This window comes from Ascaphus truei, chromosome 4 (genome assembly GCF_040206685.1).
Source record: "Ascaphus truei isolate aAscTru1 chromosome 4, aAscTru1.hap1, whole genome shotgun sequence".
In the NCBI taxonomy this organism is placed as follows: Eukaryota; Metazoa; Chordata; class Amphibia; order Anura; family Ascaphidae; genus Ascaphus; species Ascaphus truei.
The window spans coordinates 362,948,002-362,967,599 of NC_134486.1; the positions used below are offsets into that span (position 1 = coordinate 362,948,002).

The 19,598-nt window shown below is 48.6% G+C and overlaps 1 protein-coding gene across 1 annotated transcript in view; it reads left to right on the top strand.

Annotated features, from left to right (window-relative positions):
• Window positions 1–13,028: 13,028 nt before the first annotated feature.
• IAH1 (isoamyl acetate hydrolyzing esterase 1 (putative)) overlaps window positions 13,029–19,598 on the top strand; it is a 25,789-nt gene continuing 19,219 nt past the window's right edge. Inside the window, exons 1-2 of the mRNA XM_075598340.1 lie at window positions 13,029–13,315; window positions 15,872–15,924. Coding sequence (XP_075454455.1) covers window positions 13,268–13,315; window positions 15,872–15,924 — 101 coding nt within the window. The 5' untranslated portion in view covers window positions 13,029–13,267. The remainder of the gene's footprint in view (window positions 13,316–15,871; window positions 15,925–19,598) is intronic.

The window sequence follows — 19,598 nt, forward strand, 5'->3', positions numbered from 1 at the left end:
CTCCAAAAATCTCATATTGAGAGGCCATATAATCCTCCTAATGTATTGATACCCACAGGGGCATGACAACATATACACAATATGTGTAGTGATGCAATTAATGGTGCCTTGAACCAGATGAATAATAATTGGTGGCAGTGTTACAACAGTTTGGGAGTGCACCTTCCTAGGGTGGTAGCTGGCTTTGCAAGCAGTAGTGCAGAGTGGACACATAGAGCGCTTTACGGATGCGACTGGATCCGTTGGGTTTAGGGCATTTTTTCAGGGCCGAAAAAGTGCGCAGAGCGATGGCGGGAGAAGTGGGGGCAGCAGAGATGTATGGGGACTGTTCTTAATGCTCTTTCTGCTTGGAGTGGCTGAATAGCTGTGGGGAACGGAGCCGGCTAAAAGGAATTGCTTCAGTAAGGATCACTTACTTCCTACACACTATCCATTGAAATGAATATTAATTTGCAGCGCTGCCGATATGTGGGGAGAGCCGGGGCAAGTGTGTTTAATATAGAAACCATTCACTCCCTTAAAGCTGCAGTTCAAGCTACCGTTTCTAATTTTTTTTTCTTTTTTTCATTCAATATGAGCATCAATACAATCTGTACACTGACAAGTGATTCGCTAAGTTGCCAATCGATCACTTTGCTCTGGGTTATTTAATTCAGTTATTGATACAAAACAGTACCCACAATGCAAAGTTTTGCGGGTAAGATCATGTGACCAGGTTATTAGATTCAATTGGTGCACTGCTAGAGAGAGGACAGGGCCAAAGAGCAGAGCATGTCTCAGGAGGGGAAGAGGATGTGACTTTGTAAAGGGTTTCTATAGAAACAAAAATGCTTGCAACATTAGAATACATTAAAAAGTCTTTAAATTTTTTTTTTAATGCTACAAGTATTTTCTCATAGTACAGAACTGATTTATTAAAAAAATAAAAAATAAAAAAACACATTTAGGTTATTGTTTGAACTGCAGCTTTAAGGTCAAAACTTTACAAGAGTCCTGGAATAGGAGACCCCTGAGGTCTTGGCAGTCTGTCTGCTCTTTATATGTGTGAATGCACGCAGGGCTGAGCAGTATATCACGTACTGCAACGCAGGACTGAGCAGTATATCACGTACTGCAACGCAGGGCTGAGCAGTATATCACGTACTGCAACGCAGGACTGAGCAGTATATCACGTACTGCAACGCAGGGCTGAGCAGTATATCACGTACTGCAACGCAGGGCTGAGCAGTATATCACGTACTGCAACGCAGGGCTGAGCAGTATATCACGTACTGCAACGCAGGACTGAGCAGTATATCACGTACTGCAACGCAGGACTGAGCAGTATATCACGTACTGCAACGCAGGACTGAGCAGTATATCACGTACTGCAACGCAGGACTGAGCAGTATATCACGTACTGCAACGCAGGACTGAGCAGTATATTACGTACTGCAACGCAGGGCTGAGCAGTATATCACGTACTGCAACGCAGGGCTGAGCGGTATATCACGTACTGCAACGCAGGGCTGAGCGGTATATCACGTACTGCAACGCAGGACTGAGCGGTATATCACGTACTGCAACGCAGGGCTGAGCAGTATATCACGTACTGCAACGCAGGGCTGAGCAGTATATCACGTACTGCAACGCAGGGCTGAGCAGTATATCACGTACTGCAACGCAGGGCTGAGCAGTATATCACGTACTGCAACGCAGGGCTGAGCAGTATATCACGTACTGCAACGCAGGGCTGAGCAGTATATCACGTACTGCAACGCAGGGCTGAGCAGTATATCACGTACTGCAACGCAGGGCTGAGCAGTATATCACGTACTGCAACGCAGGGCTGAGCAGTATATCACGTACTGCAACGCAGGGCTGAGCAGTATATCACGTACTGCAACGCAGGGCTGAGCAGTATATCACGTACTGCAACGCAGGGCTGAGCAGTATATCACGTACTGCAACGCAGGGCTGAGCAGTATATCACGTACTGCAACGCAGGGCTGAGCAGTATATCACGTACTGCAACGCAGGGCTGAGCAGTATATCACGTACTGCAACGCAGGGCTGAGCAGTATATCACGTACTGCAACGCAGGACTGAGCAGTATATCACATACTGCAACGCAGGACTGAGCAGTATATCACGTACTGCAACGCAGGGCTGAGCAGTATATCACGTACTGCAACGCAGGGCTGAGCAGTATATCACGTACTGCAACGCAGGACTGAGCAGTATATCACATACTGCAACGCAGGACTGAGCAGTATATCACATACTGCAACGCAGGGCTGAGCGGTATATCACGTACTGCAACGCAGGGCTGAGCAGTATATCACGTACTGCAACGCAGGGCTGAGCAGTATATCATGTACTGCAACGCAGGGCTGAGCAGTATATCACGTACTGCAACGCAGGACTGAGCAGTAAATAACGTACTGCAACGCAGGGCTGAGCAGTAAATAACGTACTGCAACGCAGGGCTGAGCAGTATATCACGTACTGCAACGCAGGGCTGAGCAGTATATCACGTACTGCAACGCAGGGCTGAGCAGTAAATAACGTACTGCAACGCAGGGCTGAGCAGTATATCACGTACTGCAACGCAGGGCTGAGCAGTATATCACGTACTGCAACGCAGGGCTGAGCGGTATATCACGTACTGCAACGCAGGGCTGAGCGGTATATCACGTACTGCAACGCAGGGCTGAGCGGTATATCACGTACTGCAACGCAGGGCTGAGCGGTATATCACGTACTGCAACGCAGGGCTGAGCAGTATATCACGTACTGCAACGCAGGGCTGAGCAGTATATCACGTACTGCAACGCAGGGCTGAGCAGTATATCACGTACTGCAACGTAGGGCTGAGCGGTATATCACGTACTGCAACGCAGGACTGAGCAGTATATCACGTACTGCAACGCAGGGCTGAGCAGTATATCACGTACTGCAACGCAGGGCTGAGCGGTATATCACGTACTGCAACGCAGGACTGAGCAGTATATCACGTACTGCAACGCAGGGCTGAGCAGTATATCACGTACTGCAACGCAGGGCTGAGCAGTATATCACGTACTGCAACGCAGGGCTGAGCAGTATATCACGTACTGCAACGCAGGGCTGAGCAGTATATCACGTACTGCAACGCAGGGCTGAGCGGTATATCACGTACTGCAACGCAGGGCTGAGCGGTATATCACGTACTGCAACGCAGGACTGAGAGGTATATCACGTACTGCAACGCAGGGCTGAGCAGTATATCACGTACTGCAACGCAGGGCTGAGCGGTATATCACGTACTGCAACGCAGGGCTGAGCAGTATATCACGTACTGCAACGCAGGGCTGAGCAGTATATCACGTACTGCAACGCAGGGCTGAGCGGTATATCACGTACTGCAACGCAGGGCTGAGCAGTATATCACGTACTGCAACGTAGGGCTGAGCGATATATCACGTACTGCAACGCAGGGCTGAGCGGTATATCACGTACTGCAACGCAGGGCTGAGCGGTATATCACGTACTGCAACGCAGGGCTGAGCAGTATATCACGTACTGCAACGCAGGGCTGAGCAGTATATCACGTACTGCAACGCAGGGCTGAGCAGTATATCACGTACTGCAACGCAGGGCTGAGCAGTATATCACGTACTGCAACGCAGGGCTGAGCGGTATATCACGTACTGCAACGCAGGGCTGAGCAGTATATCACGTACTGCAACGCAGGGCTGAGCGGTATATCACGTACTGCAACGCAGGGCTGAGCAGTATATCACGTACTGCAGCGCAGGGCTGAGCAGTATATCACGTACTGCAACGCAGGGCTGAGCAGTATATCACGTACTGCAACGCAGGACTGAGCAGTATATCACGTACTGCAACGCAGGGCCGGCGAGATAAAAACGTTTTCTGGACTTCCTGCAGTAGTTTAATGTCAATTATTGCGTAACTCCCGTTTCTGTAGAGACTCATAGTTACATAGTTACATAGTTACATAGTTACATAGTATATGCGGTTGAAAAAAGACAACCATCAAGTACAACCTATGCTAAATTTAGACAACAGATACTTAGTTTATCCTATATCTATATTTACTTATTGATCCAGAGGAAGGCAAACAAAAAATCCCAGAGTCATATCATCCAGTGATATCTCATAAGGGGAAAAATAAATTCCTTCCTGACTCCAATTGGCAATCGGATTAATCCCTGGATCAACATCCTTCCCATGTTTACTTATTTGGTATATCCCTGTATACCTTTCCCATCTAAAAAGATGTCCAACTTTTTTTTGAACAAATCTATTGTATCTGCCATCACAGTCTCCATGGGTAATGAATTCCACATTTTAACTGCCTTTACAGTAAAGAACCCTTTCCTTTGTGGCTGGTGAAATTTCCTTTCCTCCAACCTTAAGGGATGGCCCCGAGTCCTTTGCACTGCCCGTGGGATGAATAGTTCTTTTGAAAGCTCCTTGTATTGTCCCTGAATATATTTGTATATAGTTATCATATCCCCTCTTAGACGCCTTTTTTCTAATGTAAATAAATCTAATTTAGCTAGCCACGCCTCATAAGTTAGATTGTCCATCCCCTTTATTAATTTGGTGGCTCTTCTCTGCACTCTCTCTAGTTCCATAATGTCTTTTCTTAGGATTGGTGCCCAAAATTGTACTCCATATTCAAGGTGTGGTCTTACTAGTGCTTTGTAAAGGGGCATCATTATGTTTACTTCCCTTCCATCCATTGCCCGTTTGATGCAAGATAAGATCATGTTTGCCTTTGCAGCTACTGCATGACATTGGGCACTATTGCTAAGCCTGCTGTCTATAAGCACTCCTAAATCCTTCTCCATCAAGGATTCCCCCAATATATCTCCATTTAATATGTAAGTCGCCTTTTTATTCTTGCATCCCAAGTGCATAACCTTACATTTATCTGTATTAAACCTCATCTGCCATTTACCTACCCACGTTTCCAGTCTATCCAAGTCCTTCTGAAAATAAATTACATCCTGCTCTGATTCTATTACCTTACACAATTTAGTATCATCAGCAAAGATGGAGACTTTGCTCTCAATCCCAACCTCAAGGTCATTAATAAACAAGTTAAAAAGCAGGGGTCCCAGTACCAATCCCTGAGGTACTCCACTCACGACTTTAGCCCAACCTGAAAAAGTTCCATTTATGACAACCCTATGTTGCCTGTCCTTTAACCAGTTTTCAATCCAGGTGCATATATTATTACTGAGTCCAATTTTCTTTATTTTGTACACCGACCTCTTGTGTGAAACCGTATCAAAAGCCTTTGCAAAATCTAAGTAGACCACATCAACTGCATTACCCTGGTCAAAATTCCTACTTACCTCCTCAAAGAAACAGATAAGGTTAGTTTGGCAAGATCTATCCTTCATAAATCCATGCTGACTATTACTAATAATTTTGTTTTCCATTAGGTATTCCTGAATATTATCCCGTATTAAACCTTCAAGTAGTTTCCCGACTATTGAAGTCAGGCTTACAGGTCTGTAATTTCCCGGTTGTGATCTAGCTCCTTTTTTAAATATAGGCACCACATCTGCTTTATGCCAATCTTGTGATACTGAGCCTGTGGAAATGGAGTCCTTGAATATGAAATATAATGGTTTGGCTATTACTGAGCTTAACTCCTTGAGAACTCTTGGATGTATGCCATCGGGGCCAGGTGCCTTATTTACTTTAATTTTTTCAATTCTCTTAACTTCTTCCTCAGTTAACCAATTCTTCATTAATATGGAGGTTGTGGCTTCCTCCTGCGGCACTACTATTGAACTTGATTCTTCCCTGGTAAACACAGAGGCAATGAATTTGTTTAATGCCTCTGCTTTTTCTTTATCTCCAATAATCTGCCTACCCATCTCACACTGAAAGGGTCCTATATTTTCTTTTCTATTTTTTTTGTTATTAAGGTACTTAAAGAACTCACCACGACTCACTGCGCAAATTGCTTGCGGAGTCCCCTTACACGAGTGGTTGATAAGCAAGAATGTATGTAAATGAAACAAATATTGAAGTTATTTTTTTTTTAAAATGCTTTAAACTCAGACGGCCGTTTTGCGCGATTTACGGCAAGAACACGATCGAGCAGAACTGCGCGCCATCAATTAAAACAACAGGCATCTATATGTATGCAAGTCCTATTACAGTTAGATATTGGCTACTACAGCCATATAATGCGTCCCCACAATCTGTGCTTCCCGGTGGGACCTTGCAGTCTGACGCTTAACTGATTTTTGGAGGGCCAGTAACATAATGCCCTGCAAGGAATTCTGAGCAATACGAGCAGGGTTAGTGACAGTCCTTATTTTATTTATTTATTTATTTATAAAATATTTTACCAGGAAGTAATACATTGAGAGTTACCTCTCGTTTTCAAGTATGTCCTGGGCATAGAGTACGACAAATAATACATGGTTACAAATACAGTTCCATAAATGAACAAGGTATACATTATATACAAGACATTGTGTGCACAGTTAAAGAAATATATATTATGGGCGCATGAAACAGTTACAGACAAGATTAAAGTGTGAGACAGCCTAAGATTTGAAAGAACTTAAACTGGTGGTGGATGTGAGAGTCTCTGGTAGGTTGTTCCAGTTATGGGGTGCTCGATAGGAGAAGGAGGAACGGCCGGATACTTTGTTGAGCCTTGGGACCATGAACAGTCTTTTGGAGTCTGATCTCAGGTGATGAGTTCTGCAAGTGGTAGGGGTGAGGAGCTTGTTCAGGAAGCTGGGTAGCTTGTCCATGAAGAATTTAAAGGCAAGACAGGAAAGGTGAACTTTGCGCCTAGACTCTAGTGATGACCAATCTAGTTCTTTGAGCATTTTGCAGTGATGTGTGTTGTAGTTGCATTGGAGAACAAAATGACAAATTGAATTGTAGAGGGTGTCAAGTTTGCTAAGGTGGGTTTGAGGTGCCGAGCCATATACTACGTCTCCATAGTCAATAATTGGCATTAGCATCTGCTGTGCGATACGCTTTCTGACCAGGAGACTTAGGGAGGATTTGTTCCTGTAAAGTACCCCTAGTTTGGCATAGGTCTTGGTTGTCAGGGTATCAATGTGCATCCCGAATGTTAAGTGGGAGTCAAACCATAAGCCCAGGTATTTAAAACTAGTGACAGGAGTTAGGGTGGTGTTGGCGTTGGTTCTAATCTGGAGCTCAGTCGCTGGAAGCTTTAAAAATTTAGTCTTCGTCCCAAATACAATTGTTACAGTCTTGTCAGTGTTTAAAAACAGTTTGTTTCGGGAAATCCAGTTTTCGAGTCTCAAAAGTCAGACTGAAGTATGTATTGAAGGTCTGAGAGGCTATGGCTGTGTGCATATAGGATTGTGTCGTCTGCATACATGTGTATTGAGGCTTCCATACAAGCTGTGGGAAGATCATTAATGAACACTGAGAAGAGTAGGGGCCCCAGAACAGAGCCTTGCGGGACACCACAAGTGATATCCAGGGGGTTCGAGTTAGAGCCTGAGATGGACACATGTTGGGATCTACCTGATAGGTAGGACTGAAACCAGTTTAAAGCATGCTTCCCTATTCCAGAGCTCTGGAGTTTGTTAAGCTGGATATCACGATCAACTGTGTCAAAAGCCTTTGCAAAATCTAGGAATACTGCACCATTGAGTTGTCCCCGTTCCATTCCACACTGGATTTCATTGCAAACTTTTAGTAGGGTAGTTACGGTGGAGTGTTTGGGACGAAAGCCAGATTGGAATTGGCTAGGGAAATTTGTCTTGGTGTAGAAATCGCTTAATTGGGAGTGGACACATTTTTCCATTACTTTGGATAGAATTGGAAGGAGTGAGATTGGCCTGTAGTTTGAGACAGTGTTTTTGTCCCCACTTTTGAAGATTGGGACAACTCTGGCAGTTTTCCATGTCTTAGGGATATGGCCTGCAGACAGGATAGAGTTGACTATGGAAGCAATTGGTTTGGCAATGGCTGGGGCACCAAGTCGTAGGAACCTAGATTGTAGTAAGTCAGGTCCGCATTGGCTGCTTAGTTTTAGTTTGAGGAGCGCTTGTGTAATGTCCTCTTCAGATACTGGGCCAAATTGAAAATTGTGGGCAGTGTTGGGAAGGGGTGGGACTGTGTGTGTACTCCCAGGGTGAGATTCAGATTTGTGGTTTGGGCTGCGTTTCGCTAATAAGTTAGTGGCACACCCCACAAAGTAATCATTGAATGCATTTGCAATGTCAGTGGGGTTTGTCAGAGTAATATCACCCTTAGTGATGTTACTTGGTTGTTGATGGTTAGGAGGCTGGAATATATTGTTGATAACCTTCCAGAAGTTAGCTGGGTTTGATGTATTTTGGTGGAGATTGTCAGAGTAATATTGTGCTTTTGCGTGCCTTGTTTGCCTTGTGCACATATTCCGCATGCATCTGTAGTGATTGAGATCCTTGGTAGTGCCAGTTACTTTGTAGCTTTTCCACAAGGTATCCCTGAGCTGGTAGAGTGCAATAAGGTCAGGTGTAACCCATGGAAGGTGGGCCCCCCGTACCCTTATTTTGCGTAGTGGAGCATGGGTATCGCAGAGTTTTAAGAACTCTGATTGGAAATAGTCGAGCGCAGAGTCAGGGTCGGGAATTAAATTGATTCTGTGCCATGGGCAGTTGGTAAGGTCATCCAGAAACTGTTGTAGGTTAAAGTTCTTAAATGTTCTGATGAGGAGAACTTTAGGGCTTGAATGGGGCGGTTTAATTTTCCTTACACAGTACACTATTGCATGGTCACTGAAGATATCAGGATGCCAGAGGATTGGATTCTGCTGGGGTTTGAGGAGAGAATCCAGTCTAGCAAGGAATGGTTATGCGATTTCAGGTTTGTCCGTGTGGGTTGGGAAATGAGTTGTGATAGGTTAAGTGACTTGAGTTTTATCTGGATTTTGTGGTTTTTAGGGTCAAGCCAATTGAAGTTGAAATCCCCAAGAACTAGCAGCTCACTCTTCTCATTCAGAGAGGAAATGGAGCCAAGAAACTGGGTGATATCAGTCAGGGATTGTAGAGGGGCTTTAGAGGGGCGGTAGACGCCAGCGAGCAAATGGGCTTAGAAAAGGGGAGGCAGATTTTGCCAACTAGAATTTCAAAAGAGGGTGGGCTTGGGGGGCAATTTAACAGTGTAAATTGTAATGTGTCTGCAATATAAAATAACACCCCTCCTCCTCTCTTTGACCTATCGCTCCTAGAAATGGAGTATCCCTGAATGGCGATATTTGCATCAGGGGTTTTAGGGGTTAGCCATGTTTCTGTAAGAACGATGGCTTTGGGTTTATGCATAAGGCACCATGCCCTTAGTTCGTCCAGTTTGGGCAGCAGGCTCCAGATGTTTATATGGGTGACAGATAGCCTTTTTTGGAATTTAAAGGTGGAATTCTCAGGGGCATGGGACAGAGCTGAAATGGGAGGACCTGGGTTAGGTTCAATATCACCTGCTAAGGAGAGTAACAGTACGAGCAGGAATTTGGGTAGTTGTTTGGACGTTGTAAATTTGTGGTGTTTGCCATTAGAGTGAGCAGTGGTTGGTGTGCTGGTTTTTAGAGTTCTCCACCAACATTCAGTAGATAGTGCAAGGCTTTTGAGTAGTCCAGGGTGTATGGTGATGTTGGGTGTGGGCCAGGATGGAGACGTTTGTAGTGGATAGAGGGAGTAACATCTCCATGAGGCCAGGAGAGAGAAAAATGTTAAAATACATAGCAGGTTCATTATGCCAGAGGCTGTGACCCCGCTCCCTCAGTCAGTGCGCCCGCACTGCATGCAGGCAGCGCGCTGACAGGCAATTCACCGCTACCTGCGGTCTGTAGGGAGCGGGAGCCGGAGCTGGAGCAGGGGCGCGTGGTTTGAGGGGGTGTGCGTGGTTTGAGCAGAGGGCTGCAGCGGGGGTCTTCCAGGCTGCAAGAGGGTGCACACATGCGTGGGTGCAGAAGAAACTGGCTGCTTGGATTGTTCCTTTTAAAGCTGCTGTTTCACACTGCAAGTCACCAGCTGCCCGTAAACTGTCTTCTGCCTTCACCTACTTTTCCTCCCCTCCTCCCCATAGGCTCCCTGCCGCACCACGTGACGCGTCGCCGCTTGGGATCATGATCCTCGTGTATCCCCTGCTGGCTGACGCGTCACAGTGCGCAGCGGGCCTTGCAGCGAGGAGGGACTGAGGCTGGCTCAGGAGGAACTCCGGTCTGGTAAGTGATGCACACGCGGCCGGGCACGACGCCGGATGCAGCGGGACCCAGGCCTTACTGTCCCTAGATCAGGAAGTGTGTTACCCCAAAACAGTTCACAAACAATCTCACAGGACACCTGGATTTCCCCCGAATCTTTACGTGTAATGCACCGGGGTCTCTAATCACCCAGTAGTACTAGAAAACCCTAACAAAGCCCCAGACAACACAATGTGTTCAACGTATACACACAAAGGATAATACACTCCACATCTCTCAGGCTACGGCCCCGGTAGTCACAGCTGCACGCGCGCCGGAGCGCCTGGCGGCGGGTGAACCCGTTTCAGCCGCGACCTGTTGTCTGCTGCTGTGCTTTCAGAGCAGAGCAGGAGATACGTGGGGGTGGGGGGGGGAGGGGGTTACAGGGGGTTGTGGCGGGGTCACACGGCTGGTCATGGCGTCACGCGGCGGGTACGCCCTGATTGGCTGAACCGCCACGTGACGTGGCCAATGCTCGGCCGCTGCGCTGAAAATCTTGTCTTTTGGCCAAGGTAGCCGCGCATCGCGGCTTGTGCGCACATGCACACAAGACCGACTGGGGCCTGCCCCATAGAGGGCTGTGCCTTGTGTGCGGCGCGCACGTCGTAACGCGCACCGCAGCGGCCACTGGGGACCTAACCTAATACAGTTTAACATAACCAATGTCTTTATCCTTTAACAGGATGAGGGAAAGGTAACCCTTACAGAGGGATAGTCATCAGACGGGGCGGCCAGCGGGTTTCACCCTTTAATATACCGCTGCCTGACTGAGGTAATTAACTTAATGATGTGGTATTTACCCCAATGCTGTCAGGGCATCTAAGGGTGCCAAATACCAATTACATTTAACTGCTCCTTATCACCTATGTATAGTAGTAGCAAAGGGGTCAGGGTTACTGTATGTCATCAAAATCCAATTGTCAGACATTTTTTGTGAATCTCGATAAACATTAAAGAATGCACATACCTCTAAAAGATCAAACATTTAAAAGAATAACTTCCTGCACATATCCATGCAAAGATCAAACATGTAAACGGGAGCTACCTGCACATATCCATGCAAAGATAAAACATGTAAACGGGAGCTACCTGCACATATCCATGCAAAGATAAAACATGTAAACGGGAGCTACCTGCACATATCCATGCAAAGATAAAACATGTAAACGGGAGCTACCTGCACATATCCATGCAAAGATAAAACATGTAAACGGGAGCTACCTGCACATATCCATGCAAAGATAAAACATGTTAACGGGAGCTACCTGCACATATCCATGCAAAGATAAAACATGTAAACGGGAGCTACCTGCACATATCCATGCAAAGATAAAACATGTAAACGGGAGCTACCTGCACATATCCATGCAAAGATAAAACATGTTAACGGGAGCTACCTGCACATATCCATGCAAAGATAAAACATGTAAACGGGAGCTACCTGCACATATCCATGCAAAGATAAAACATGTAAACGGGAGCTACCTGCACATATCCATGCAAAGATAAAACATGTAAACGGGAGCTACCTGCACATATCCATGCAAAGATAAACATGTAAACGGGAGCTACCTGCACATATCCATGCAAAGATAAACATGTAAACGGGAGCTACCTGCACATATCCATGCAAAGATAAACATGTAAACGGGAGCTACCTGCACATATCCATGCAAAGATAAAACATGTAAACGGGAGCTACCTGCACATATCCATGCAAAGATAAACATGTAAACGGGAGCTACCTGCACATATCAATGCAAATATAATACCGGTGAACAGAGCTGAGATCCCTGAAAAATATGCAAATTTCTATCATTTGAAAAATCCCCTACATATCCAAATTAGCATATTTCCCAGGCGTGTTTGCAGTTTTCTCTCCACGTGTTGTATAAAGGAGTGTTTTGGGAGGTATACGAGTCAATAGCAAGAAATTCCTATAGGCTGAAACATTACTCGGCTCCGGTACATAAACAGTGCTCGGGAATCCTAAGCCAAACCCCCTGATGAAGTGTCGCTCTGACACGAAACGCGTTGCGGTGAGGTCATTCGCAGCGATGTAAGATCCATGATGACGGACTGCGGAAGCAGCCATCTGTGCATACCCACGAGGACGCCGACTGAAGGACTGATCCGGCATCTTAAATCCATCATTAGGGCTGGTGCTCTCTCTCTCCTTTGTACAACTAGGACGTCGGAATCGCGGGGCTTCAGTGAACTGAGCCCCGATCCTGTGTGGCATTGCGGATGATCAGGATCACTGTGATCCACCTTTATTATATGTAAGTGTTATATGTTCCATTCGTACATATACATTGTATTTTGCTTTACTAATTGTGTCTTTGTTGCCTCGCCTTTGCGCCCCTTTTTGTTTTCTTCTGAGAAACGTTCAGCTCTTAAAAGTCCTGGAAACAGGTTCGCCGGCATTGATTTTTGTAAAAAAAAAAAAAAATGCAGAAAACTTTGCGAATGCATATTGCAACATTTCACACAGCTCCAATAGAGAATAGGAAATTGAGCCGACTGCCGGGTATATAGACACTATGGCAAAGTATAGCGATGGAAAACATGCAACATTAAAAGTAATAATACAGCATTTGAACCCTTTTCTGCAATCAACAGGCTGAGGTTCCTACAAGATAATTTCTGGCTTGATCTGACGCTGATTCCTGGGAGTGACTGTGCGATGGATTTCATGCAGCAGCTCACTGCAGGGGGGTGTGAATTGGAGGTGGAGCTGGTTTCCTGAATCCCTTCTCCCTCCTCCTGGGTCTGACTAGCACCGGTTCCCTCCCCTCGCCTCTCAGAGACATACTGTACTGAATCTGCTTCCTGGGTCTGTAGTCAGCAGATACTGTGTGTGAGCTTGTGGCTTACTTGCTTCATTACAAAGTGTGGGTGTCAGGGCTGTGTCCTTGATCCTGGGGTTACTTCCTGTGCTGCATCACTGAGATCCTGACAACACCAGCTGTAATAACATAATCATTTAATAGATATATATTGCTTTTCTTTTTTTACAATTGCGCTGTAAATAGGAGGATGATATCTTGGCCCAGGGTCGTGCTGTTTGGAGACTCTATCACCCAGGTAAATATTAATTGTAAATCCTTCTGTGCCTGCAGTACAGCGCAAAGCAATGTGGTTCATACCTCGCCTCTCCTTGATTCAAACTCTTAGGCCGCGGGCATGGTCAGCGCTTGGCCGCTGAGCCGCGCTCACGCTTGTCAGTGAGCCCCTGCAGCCGCAATGAGAGCGGCTTTAGCAGGGGCTCGCGCACGCTTCTGCAGGCGTGCGGAAGCGTGCTGACTTTCACCCGACAGTTGGATTTTAGTTTTCGTGCTAAGGGAAGCGGAGGGCCGGTCACGTGACAGGCAACAGCCAATGGCACTCAGTGATGTCGGCTCTGTGACGTGGCGAGCTAGCCCCACCTCTCGCACCGCCTCCCACCCGCCTCTCAAGCGCGCTCGCTGACGCTCATGCCACGACACAAAAAGCTCCTGCTTGAGCAGGAGAGCATGAGCGTCAGCAGAGCGCGGTATTTTTTACCATGTCCGAGGCTTTGGGGATCTGTCTCCCACATACAATTTAGCACGATCCCCCTCTTAAAGCTGCATCAAGCAATATCCTACGTGTGGTTGTAGCATTTAAAAAATAAATTTAAGACATTTTTAATGTTTTATTTAACGCATTTTTGTTTCTAAATAAACAATTTACAACGTCTGCCCTCTCTCTAGCAGTGCACCAATTGTATCTAGAAACTGCCTGTTCACATGATCTTCCACACAGAACTTTGCATTCTGGGTAATGTAGTCCAGCAATAACGGAATTAAATAACCCCGAGCAATGCGAACGATTACGGGAGAACGGAACGATCTGCAACTTAGCTAATCACTTGTCAGTGTGCAGATTGTATTGATGCACATATTGAATGGAAAAAAAAACATTTTAAAATGGCAGCTTGAACTGCAGCTTTAACTCTGCTATTTGCTGCAGGAGACAGTGCAATCTGTGCAATCAGGGCAGCGCTTTTCAAGCTTTAAGAGTCGATCCCACACTTTGAGTTACAATTTTTGCCCCTCACAAACCAGAGAAACCGCATGCAGAAGTGAGCCTGACCGTCACCTCGTAAACCTAACAGAGACCTTCTGCGTTTCGTTACGTGGGGGTCACGAAACACGTGACATGAGTGGGGGGAGGAGCTGTACCTCTCGCACCGGTCAGCTGCATCACACGGCGCGCTGGATAAACCCTGCCCCGCTCCTCTTCTTACAATGGGAGCTAGTGATTAGCACAGGAGGGGAGCGGGACAGGATTTTCCCAGCGCTCGGTCATTAAGCAGCTGACCGGAGGGAGTGTGGAGAAACTACACTGGGGATATCCCTGCGTCAGTCCGACCCCGGCATATCGCGCCCTCCAGGGCGGTCTTTGACATTTGGTCTGGCCGGCATTTAGCCGCCACTCACCTCACCGCAGGGACAACACTCTGCCAGCCGTTTCACCACCAAGGTAAACCCCTAACCTTATTCCTTACCCTAAAAACCCTAACACTAGCGCTACCCCTTACCCTAAACCCTAATTCCCTACCCTAAAAAACTAACACCTTACCCTTATCCTTAGCTCCTACCCTAACCGCTAAAACCCCTTCAGTTAACTTACCTTATCAGCGAAACGGCCGGCGGCTGAGAGTCCAGCGGCGGAGCGGCTGCGGTGAAGGGTCCCTCTGTGGCCAAACGCCGGCGCCGACTTGGTTTGCGGCAAAACGGCTGCATCCAAATGTCCCCCCCCCTGCAGCTTGTTAACCTCTGACGCAGGGTAATCAGACTGCCCGGTGCTATCTATTGCTTGTGGTACCAGATGCCAACACAAAGTGCCAATGAAAGCCGACGTTTACACCGTCTTCAGGAACCTCTGGGAGCAAGTGTGTAAATTCAATAGTTCCCAAATGTTTTACACGGGATTCCCCACTTAAAGCATTTATTTCTACTTTGGTATCCCAGTCTCCCAAGGTTTGAAATGTGGGCCTGAAAAATCTAATTTGAAGGAATAATCGTTTATTTTTTACTTGCTTTGTGTAAATATATATAAATTGGGTCACAGATGCAGTGACACTGCCCCCTTCTCTCTCGCTTTCTTTGTTATTGGGTACGACCCTCCTATCACACTGAGACCTGGTTTTAAATTCCTGCACCAATCTAGGGGGACCAACCCCCCCCGCCCCCTCATCATAGGGTTAATGGTATTGGGCTTATTTTTATGTGCATGGCTACGGTCCCAGTATCGGCTCCTGCACCCGGGCCTGGCGGCGTGTGTATGGGTGCAAGCCGCGATCTGCGGTCCCTGAGCTGCAGGGGGAAAGACAAGATTGCAACGGGGGGGGGAGGGGGAGGGGCGTGGTGGGAGCGCGGCCACAACTGTCATGCGGCTGGTTCGCCCTCATTGGCTGAACTGCCGCCGTGACGTGGCCAGCGCTCCATCGCCAGAGGTTGCGCATCGCGCCAAGACACGCAGGCAGCTGCTGGGGCCGGCCCCATAGAGGGACGTACCTTCTGTGCGTTGCGCTGCCCTCACAGCCGCAGACACTGGGGACTAAGCCTTAGGGTGTGTGTGTATTGATAAGTGTATATGTTTTTTTTCATGTTATAGTTTGCCTTTGAAGCAAATGCATGGGGATCAAGTCTTGCTAACAAGCTTGTCAGGTAAGCAGATTGTCTAGGTTTCTATATGTATTATGTATGTCTTTATATAGCGCCATTAATGTACATAGCGCTTCACAGCAGTAACACACGTGACAATCATATAAATAACACAAAGGGGAAAAGTGCTTCGGAAAAAAGTACCATTTTGGAAAAGGAATCAATGCTCTGAAGAGCTTACAATCTAATTGGTTGGTAGGAAGAATGTACAGAGACAGTAGGAGTGTATTCTGGTAAGTGCGTCTGCAAGGGGCCAAGGTTTATGTATGAGGCATTAATTATCAGCAATGGAGCTACTCATATGCTTCCTTAAGCAGGTGTGTTTTGAGGTGGGTTTTAAAGGTGGATAGAGAGGGTGCTAGTCGGGTATTGAGGGGAAGGGCATTCCAGAGGTGTGGGACAGTCAGTGAGAAATGTTTAACGTGGGAGAGGGCTTTAGATACAAAAGGGGTAGAGAGAAGACATCCTTGAACAGAACGCAAGAGTCGGGATGGTGTATAGCGAGAAATTAGGGCTGAGATGTAAAGAGGAGCAGAAGAGTGTAAAGCTTTAAAAGTGAGGAGGAGAATTGAGTGTGTGATAGGAAGCCAGGAGAGGGATTTCAGGATGGGAGATGCGGAGACAGATTTAGGAAAGAGTAGAGCGATTCTGGCAGCAGCATTTAGGATAGATTGTAGGGGAGACACGTGAGAGGCAGGAAGGCCGGACAGCAGGAGGTTACAGTAATCGAAACAGGAGAGAATGAGGGCCTGAGTCAGAGTTTTTGCAGTCGAACAGAGGAAAGGGCATATCTTGTTAATATTGCGGAGGGAAAAGCGACAGATTTTAGCTACCTTTTTGAATGTGAGTGGCGAATGTGAGAGAGGAGACGAGTGTGACCCCTAAACAGTGTGCTTGGGCTACTGGGTGAATGATGGTACTTACAACAGTAATGTGGAAGGAGGTAGTAGGGCCAGGTTTGGGAGGAAGTATGAGGAGCTCTGGTTTTGCCATGTTAAGTTTGTCAGCGGCGGGCCGTCCAGGATGATATTGTTGAGAAATGAAACCCTTTCACTGCAGAAACGTGCATTGCATGTTATTTGCCACGTTGAGTAAGTAAGGACGATGTTAAACCTACTGTAAATACTGTACATTTACTTAATATGGGATAGAGACGAGGGGTTAAGGCAACAATCGCCCCCTTTCCTAGGCTTCGCAATACCGCCCCTCAAATAGATGAAATGCTTTGCATGGGGCAAGCAACCAACTCTGCAGCATAAACACCGAGCGCCACTCACATCCTGGTGGACAAACTATAAAGTACAATAGGAACGTAAGCCGTGCACATTATAATAAATCCCATTCAGACTGTTTGTCACATTTCAAGGGGAAACCTTCTCCATTAGATTGTCAGGAGATGAAATAATTCTCACTCTCAGGCCCGGGCGTTGTAGAGGAAGATGATTTTATTGACAGCGGAGCTCTGGGTGACATCTGTCTCTCGCAGGAGAAGTCAAAGTAAAGATGATGAATCGGAGCTTTACGGATTTTCTTTATGCTAAATGTATTGTGCCAATTAGAAACACAACGTTTCGGCCTGTAGCTGGCCTTTATCAAGTGAAAGTGGATTCACTCTGGATTATTGGCAGGCTGTCCATGGAACCAGAAGCACCGGTATTAGTATCATAGATTTTTTTTTTTTTTTGGTGTGCAGCATTTGCTCTATCTCGAAGCTTAGCATGTCAGGTGACCTACACATACAATTATCACCATATCACCAGTCTTTCATATTTATTTATTTATAAAATATTTTACCAGGAATTAATACATTGAGAGTTACCTCTCGTTTTCAAGTATGTCCTGGGCACAGAGTTAAGACAAATAATACATGTTTACAAATACAGTTACATAATGAGCAGGGTATCTACTATATATTTCTGAGTTCACTGTATGTCTGCGTCCCTAGCGGCAATCTCATTGGTCCCTTGGCCTGCCCGCCCCCGCACCTCTCATTGGCCTGAGGCAGAGTGACGGGCCAAACAAAAAAAATAAAACACACACACACACACACACATCACTCTCCCCCGTCAGTTGGACCGCAGCTCACCTTCCACACACACACACACCCCCCCCCCTCCTCTCCCGGTGCCCCTCACTCTCTCCCCCCTCCCCACCTCACCCAAATCCCCACGCTCCGCAACATCCCCAGCCGCACCATCACCCTCACCGTGCGCCGCGGAGAGCAGCAAACTCCAGCCTCCTCCTCCCTCGCGGCGCGGCCCGGGCCTCCTGCTCTCCCCCTCACGTGCGCCGCTCCCGGAGAGGGGAAGCGCGGCCCGGGCCTCCTGCTCTCCCCCTCACGTGCGCCGCTCCCGGAGAGGGGAAGCGCGGCCCGGGCCTCCTGCTCTCCCCCTCACGTGCGCCGCTACCGGAGAGGGGAAGCGCGGGCCTCCTGCCTCAGGGAGCGGCCGGACGAGTGAGTGAGCGGCCTTCACCTCCCCTCACCCCCCTTCACCCAACCCTCACCCCCTTTCACCTCCCCTCACCCACCCCTCACCCCCCTTCACCTCCCCTCACCCACCCCTCACCCCCCTTCACCTCCCCTCAGTGGGGGAGCGAGCGCCCGGGACACAGCGGGGGAGCGGCCACAACACGCTGCCTCAGATCCACGTGGGAGCTGCCGGACGGGTGAGGGAGCTGCCGGACGGGTGAGGGAGCTGCCGGACGGGTGAGGGAGCTGCCGGACGGGTGAGTGAGCGCCGGACGGGTGACTGAGCGGCCTTCACCTACCCTCACCCCCCTTCACCTCCCCTCACCCACCCCTCACCTCCCCTCCCTTACACCTCCACCTCCCTTCACCCCCCCTCCACCTCCCCTTCACCCCCCCTCCACCTCCCCTCCCCCTCCACCTCCCCTTCACCCCCCCCTCCACCTCCCTTCACCCCCCCTCCACACCCCTTCACCTCCCCTCCACCCACCCTTCACCTCCCCTCCACCCCCCCCCTTCACCTCCCCTCAAACCCCCCCTTCACCTCCCCTCAACCCCCCCTTCACCTCTCCTCCACCCCCCCTTCACCTCTCCTCCACCCACCTCCCCTCCACCCCCCCTTCACCTCCACCCCACCACCTCCCCCCCTTCCCCCCTCTTCCCCCCTTCCCCCCTCCTCCCCTCCTCCCCCCTCCTCCCCCCCTTCACCTCCCCTCCACCCCCCCTTCACCTCCCTCCACCCCCCTTCACCTCCCCTCCACCCCCCCTTCACCTCCCCTCCACACCCCCTTCACCTCCCCTCCACCCCCCCTTCACCTCCCCTCCACCCCCCCCCTTCACCTCCCCCCCCTTCACCTCCCCTCCACCCCCCCTTCACCTCTCTCCAGCCCCACCTTCACCCCCCCTTCACCTTCCCTTCACTCCCCCCTTACAACCTCCCACCACCTCCCCCCTCCTCACCAACTCCCCCCACCTTCACACCACCTCCCCCCACCTTCCCATCACCTCCCCCCTAACCCACCACTCCCCCCCTTCCCACCACCTCCCCCCTTCCCACCTCCTCCCCCCCCTTCCCACCTCCTCCCCCCCCTCCCACCTCCTCCCCCCCCATCCCACCTCCTCCCCCCCCCTTCCCACCTCCTCCCCCCCCTTCCCACCTCCTCCCCCCCTTCCCACCTCCTCCACCCCCCTTCCCACCTCCTCCCCCCCC